General features: G+C 43.4%; 1 protein-coding gene across 4 annotated transcripts; it reads left to right on the plus strand.

Moving 5' to 3' along the window:
* The first annotated feature begins 601 nt into the window (after positions 1-601).
* Positions 602-6362, plus strand: LOC307027493 (barrier-to-autointegration factor-like). 4 transcript variants are annotated; one of them, XM_079695753.1, is made up of 3 exons: positions 602-701; positions 3710-3847; positions 5543-6362. In XM_079695753.1, exons 1-3 carry the CDS (start codon positions 603-605, stop codon positions 5687-5689), a joined length of 384 nt encoding a protein of 127 aa, XP_079551879.1. In that variant the 5' UTR covers position 602; the 3' UTR covers positions 5690-6362. The 4 variants fall into 4 exon arrangements, with proteins under 4 accessions (XP_079551879.1, XP_079551880.1, XP_079551882.1 ...); XM_079695754.1 differs by having other exon boundaries at positions 605-701; positions 3721-3847; XM_079695756.1 differs by having other exon boundaries at positions 660-701; positions 3705-3847.
* Positions 6363-6992: the final 630 nt, after the last annotated feature.

The raw sequence follows: 6992 nt of genomic DNA on the forward strand, positions 1-6992 counted from the left end.
AACATCACTCTCTCTCTGGAACTCACTCCCGAACACTCCCGTGACTTCCCTGATCTCACCGGTTTCAAAGCACAAATCAAAACAGCTTTTCAGAACTGGTTTTAATCTGTAACTAATGTTGTGTTTTATATATTTTAGGTCTGTTGTTTTAACTATGTTTTTATGAGATTTTACTCACACTGAGTTTCAAGAAAAGCACTCTTTTGATCAAATAGATTATTATTATTGTTTTTATTATTATTATTAGAGCAGCCCGTCTTCCACATCTCCCCTGATATATATATATATATATATATATATATATATATATAAATATATATATATATATATATATATATATATATATATATATATATTACTGCTGATAATATTTGATGTAGAAGTTCATCATTTCTATAATATAATCAGGTCAAAACTAAAGTGTGTAATATATTTATGTTTTTAACTAAAACGTGAGTTTTTGGACTAATTGTTTGGATAATGAGGAACTACTATATTATTATAAATAAGGACATCCGGGATATTAATAATAAAAAACGTTTTTTTTTTTTCACCGAGTGATTCATCTTGCTCACAAACAATCTTCGACTGTCTGCGTCATGATGTCACTCTCACAGCGTCAGCTCGCATTTCCGGGTTTCAGAATAAAACGCCTAGCTACAGTTGAGGAAAAGTTTCCTCGTGCACAGAAGAGGATTCAGGTGAGTGTCACGTGCTATTTACCTTCACTAACGGCTGCAGGTCGGGCTGAGTTTAAGTCTCAGTTTGAGTTTGAACTCAAATGTAGTTTAAAGTATTGATGGCGAGGTGAAGCTTTGAATGGAGCTTCGAACCACCTGGTCATTTCTGGAAGCTTCAGCTACAGCGACCTCTCCTGGCGAAATGCAAGGCTGCAGGGGGTTTAAGGGGTCTTTGCCTTGAAATCATTGTGATACTCACACACGCACGAAGACTGAATATATAAATATATATAACAAATACAAATATATTAATGTATGTATATATATATATATATATATATATATGTGTGTATATATATGTATGTATATGTATATATATGTGTATATATATGTGTATATATATATATATATATATGTATATATCATTTACAAATCAAGATGGATGAATGTGTGCATTGTGTTATTGAGGACTCAGAGTATTCAGGGAACATATAGGTTGTGGTGTGCTTGTGTATCTTTGGCAGGGGGTGTTCATGTGGGATGGGGAACACTCAAAGATTTTGTACAATATTTTTTCAACAGTTTTTGGATTGAGCCGGTTTCTTTTCTGCTAACAATTTCCCCGCATTGGAAAACACTCGCTCACATGAACAGAGGAGGCTGGCATGCATAACAATTGTTTCGCCAGTTTGAAGAGATTAGGGTACACATTTTGGTGGTGCACCCAGTACGCCAGTGGGTCTTGTGATCTTTCCAGCGGTGGATCAGTCATGTGCCGCTGCACCTCCACTGTAGCATCTGCTGTAGCATCCCTTGCCCTCCTCGCTTCAGAAGCATCTCAGTCCAGAGTTTCTGAAAGGTTAAGACCTGAAGACAAACACGACTGTAATCATCAGTACTGAGAGCTTTCAATGTGTGTCCTTTTTTACTTGGACTTATTTCGTCCTGCATTTGATCAATGAACTATTTATAACACTACCTGTGGAGGATGGATTGTCAGCAGTTGCTGGTGCGGGTTGAGCTGATGTGGAGGCTGCTCTTCTGTTGGTGTGTCTGGTGGCGATGTTTTCTGGTTGAACGTCAGTGACGGCAGGCTGAGATCCTCACCGCTGATTGGTTTCCGCGAGAACGCGTCACGTGAATTTGTCGCTAGAGTTGAAAAATTGAACTATTGCGTTTGACGCGGCCCAGTTCAATCGCCTCAATCGCGTGATTCGCGCCGTGTCCACCGCTTCATGCTCGCCGTCGGAGCGATTCGCTTCTGATCGTGTCTCTGCATTGACTTTACATGTAATCACGCCGCCCCCCAAACGTTGCATCGCGTCCGGTGTGAACGCAGCATAATGCAGCTCAGAAACCACTGTTCTGATGCTTTTAAAGCAACTTCGAGATTTTAACAGTATCAGGGGCACGCAGGCCATGGTGGCCGTAGGACGTACAATTATTTTCGGGGCTAATCCTACCCCACTCGCAGCACTCACAGTGAGTGCACATTCTATGACTGAGTGCAGGGGCGGACTGGCCATCTGGAGAATCTGGAGAACCACAGAAGGGCCGGCCGGACGTTGACGTCGTCATTTAAGTTGCGCTGACGGCCGACAGAGGGCGACAGCGGCCGCTAATGCAGTTGTGTGGTTCTTATCCGTCAAATAAACACACACGAAGAAGAAAAAAGAGCGGCCACACGAAGAGAAGGGATTAGACGCCGCGGCAGACAGGGAGAATGAAAAAACATGGATACAAATCTAAGAAAAGAAAAGTGTGGGGCCGAGAAGGCAAGAGAAGAAAAGGTGAAGTCACTCGCAGGTGAAGCTGCTGCTAAGCTCTATCAGCAGCAGCTTAGAACAACAAGTGCAAGATGATGAAGAGAATGATGAGCGCGAGTTCAGATATACAGCCAGCCTCCTGCGTTCATGATGAGAGACAGAGTTGAGCCGGAGGAAGAACCAGCTCACATACACGTGCAGGGCAAGAGGTGGGTCAAGATGATCCCTTGAACTCAGTGGCGTTTTCCCCTGGAGGCCAAGGGAAGCCTGTTCTTTTGGATTGTAGTTTCATTTTAATAAATAAATTAAAACCCTTTCTTTAGTTTCGGTAATTTTTCTTTGTTGTGTGTTGCTGCCGGCCCGTCTCTCCCACATTCTCATTGAGTATTTTACAAAGAGTGAAACAGCGCCCCTCTAGATGTTATGGTGAAACAGTAGATTGCACTCTCTGTTGCGAGAGGAGGCCAGCCGAAATTTGCTTCCCTTGCTGAAAAGAAATGGAGGGATTGACCAATCAGATGAGGCTCACGTCATGCCCCTGCCAATCTGTGATTGGTCAGGGCCATGCCAAGGCCAATCCAGAGGCTGCTGGCTTCCCTTGCCTCACAATCCAATCAAATTGCATCAACTTCAGTTCGTACTGTGACTGTCATCACCGAACTTAGAAAGTAGCAAGCTACTGGAGGGTGGAGATTTGGAGTATTTCATCAAAAATAATTTTACTAAACTTCTGCTACAGCAGCAAAAAAAAAAAAATCTGATGACAGGCCAATGCCCAAACTGGAGCTGGGTGCATCGAGGAACAAAGGAACGAATCGGACGTAAAACTTTAAATAATAAACACCGGATTTCTAACATTTAACATTTCATGTGGCTCGACTAGCTCAGTTTCCAGGGCTGAATTTTAGTCCCAGTCCGCCCCTGACTGAGTGACTCTCTGTATCACGATAGATATGATATCTCTGAAAAGGAATTTCGTGGAGACCTAATATCGTCTCGAGGAAATATATATATCGTCATATCGCCCACCCCTATGTTCTCTGTTTTCTCAAAGGTTTCCTGCTTCAATAAACTAACTCTATTCAGAGTATACAGGATGTGATGAACCATCTCATCGTTAGAGAGACTGCCTGGAGATAATGATTCCAGTTATTGTATGAATGATAAACTCTTATCTCATTATCACAGTGTGTATGTTGGGAGGTTTTAAAAACAACAATACATCAATATCAAATGTTTGTTTGTGTTTATGAAGCAGTTCAGTTTCTCCTCAGGATGTCGACCACGTCTCAGAAACATCGGGACTTTGTGGGCGAGCCGATGGGCGACAAGTCGGTGACGAGTCTGTCGGGGATCGGAGAAATCCTGGGGAAGAAACTGGAGCAGCAGGGCTTCGATAAGGTCAGGGAAATACACTTAGAGGAGACACTTAGGAGACACTTAGGAGACACTTTGGAGACACTGAGAAAACCCTTAATAAGCACCTTGGGATTGCTGTGAGCAATGAAAGGTGCTTATAAATCGAATTTATTATTATTATTATAAAACACTTAGAAACACTTAGGAAACACTGAGGAAACACTTAGAAATACTTAGGAAACACTGAGGAAACACTGAGGAAACACTTAGAAATACTTAGGAAACACTTAGGAAACACTGAGGAAACACTGAGGAAACACTTAGAAATACTTAGGAAACACTTAGGAAACACTGAGGAAACACTTAGAAATACTTAGGAAACACTTAGGAAACACTGAGGAAACACTGAGGAAACACTGAGGAAACACTGAGGAAACACTTAGAAATACTTAGGAAACACTGAGGAAACACTGAGGAAACACTGAGGAAAGACTAAGGAAACACTGAGGAAACACTGAGGAAACACTGAGGAAACACTGAGGAAAGACTGAGGAAACACTGAGGAAACACTTAGAAATACTTAGGAAACACTGAGGAAACACTGAGGAAAGACTGAGGAAACACTGAGGAAACACTTAGAAATACTTAGGAAACACTGAGGAAACACTGAGGAAACACTGAGGAAACACTGAGGAAAGACTGAGGAAACACTGAGGAAACACTTAGAAATACTTAGGAAACACTGAGGAAACACTGAGGAAACACTTAGAAACACTTAGGAAACACTGAGGAAACACTTAGGAAACACTAAGGAAACACTGAGGAAAGACTGAGGAAACACTGAGGAAACACTGAGGAAACTCTTAGGAAACTCTTAGGAAACACTGAGGAAACACTTAGGAAACACTGAGGAAACACTTAGAAATACTTAGGAAAGACTGAGGAAACACTGAGGAAACACTGAGGAAACACTGAGGAAACACTTAGGAAACACTTAGGAAACTCTTAGGAAACACTTAGGAAACACTGAGGAAACACTTAGAAATACTTAGGAAAGACTGAGGAAACACTGAGGAAACACTGAGGAAACACTGAGGAAACACTTAGGAAACACTGAGGAAACACTGAGGAAACACTGAGGAAACTCTTAGGAAACACTTAGAAACACTGAGGAAACACTTAGAAACTCTTAGGAAACACTTAGAAACACTGAGGAAACACTGAGGAAACACTTAGAAACTCTTAGGAAACACTTAGAAACACTGAGGAAACTCTTAGGAAACTGAGGAAACACTGAGGAAACACTTAGAAAGCATTTACAACTACCCTTAAAAACACTTAAAATTAGACATTAAAAACAATTTAAATTTTGAACATATTTTAAGTGGGACCTCAAAACCCTCTAGGGGGGTCCGGGGGCACGCCTCAATCTGGTGCACTTTGAGGGGGAAATAAAGAGACTAGATCTATGGAACATCTTCTTGTGTGGAAGAAGATAGACAGTCAGCCTGTGTGAGGCAGACCCACATTTGCGCAGCGTTACGTTCACAGTACATACAAAAATAAATCCCCAGGCCAGCAGGCCACTTAACAGGCCGGGCCATCGGGAAACCTCCCGGTCCTCCCGATGGCCAGTCGGGACCTACCCTTTATCCATAAAACACTTAAAAAACACCTTTTTAAATTGACATACTTAGAAACATTACATTAAAGTTGATGTACTCTCTCCCCCCCCAGGCGTACGTGGTGCTGGGTCAGTTCCTGCTTCTGAAGAAAGACTCTGAGATGTTTTCTGAGTGGTTGAAGGACGCCAGCGGAGCTAACAGCCGCCAGGCGGGGTCCTGCAGTCAGTGTCTGAGGGAGTGGTGCGACGCCTTCCTCTGAGGCCCCGCCCTCTTCATATGAGGCCCCGCCCCCTCAGTCAGTGTCTGAGGGAGTGGTCAGACGCCTTCCTCTGAGGCCCCGCCCCCTCAGTCAGTGTCTGAGGGAGTGGTCAGACGCCTTCCTCTGAGTCCCTGTCCACTTACTCTGAGGCCCCGCCTACTTCCCACAAGGCCCAGCCTTCTTCACCTGAGGCCCGCCCACTCCTTCACATGTCCCGCCCCTGTTCATCTGAGACCACACCCTATGTATTTGTGAGTGAGACGCCTTCATATCTGGCCCCGCCATCGTCTCCCCATGCCCCGCCTCCATTCATCTGAGGCCCCCGCCCACTTACCCCCACGCCCCGCCTCCATTCATATCTGGCCCGCCCACGTCTCCCCACACCCCGCCTCCATTCATCTGAGGGCCCGCGCACTTCTCCAAACGCCCAGACTCCATTCATCTGATGCCCCGCCCACTTCACCCCACGCCCCGCCTCTGTTCATATCTGGCCCCGCCCACGTCTCCCCACGCCCCGCCTCCATTCATCTGAGGCCCCGCTCACTCCTTCCCACTTAACCTTCTTCCCCTTCTATTAGTCCCGCCTCTCCTGTAAACTCCTCCCCTTCCTGTTTGTTCACCGTGTTTTTATTGTTATTATTTTGTGGAAAGCTAAATAAAGAGTTGTCAGCTTTTTGTGACGCATTTAATCAAATGTTTCTCATACTTGCCAATTTTCTGCTAAAGTTTCTATTTTTTAGTTTGTTTATCACTCATTTCTTCCTCTTTCTCATTAAAATGCTCCTTCCTGTATTAGTTATTAATCACAGGAGAATATAACCCTTGCTTAGTGAGGACAGTTCTCCCTGAACCTCCTGACACTCGAGAGGACGGCAGGGTTGTCCTTTACTGCGTTCAGTGAATGCAACAGAGGCAAGACACCCGACCAATCAGAGAGTTGGATGGAAATAAACGTGTCTTATTGGCTGACAGGTACCTGACAGAGGATCATTTGAACAATGTTAGCCATATTAAAATCATTAGGAATAAGAAGGCAATCAAAACTAATTTGATATTTAAAACATATTTAATCTGAAGTTTCAAAATGTATTTCTTTCCTTTTTTTCGGTTTTCTTTATTTACTGTATGTAATGTGTTTTGTATGTCTGACAATTGAATCGATGAATACAAAATAAACCCAAGACAGTCCTCCTCCGAGCCACCAGCCAGGTGGACAAGGTAAATGTCAGTAAACTTCCAAGTTACGTGAACATGTAAGCAAAGCATAGATTACAGCTACGTTACTTTGAGTCACGGGGGTAAG

Source organism: Notothenia rossii (genome assembly GCF_949606895.1).
Source record: "Notothenia rossii genome assembly, contig: scaffold_86, whole genome shotgun sequence".
Taxonomy (NCBI): Eukaryota; Metazoa; Chordata; class Actinopteri; order Perciformes; family Nototheniidae; genus Notothenia; species Notothenia rossii.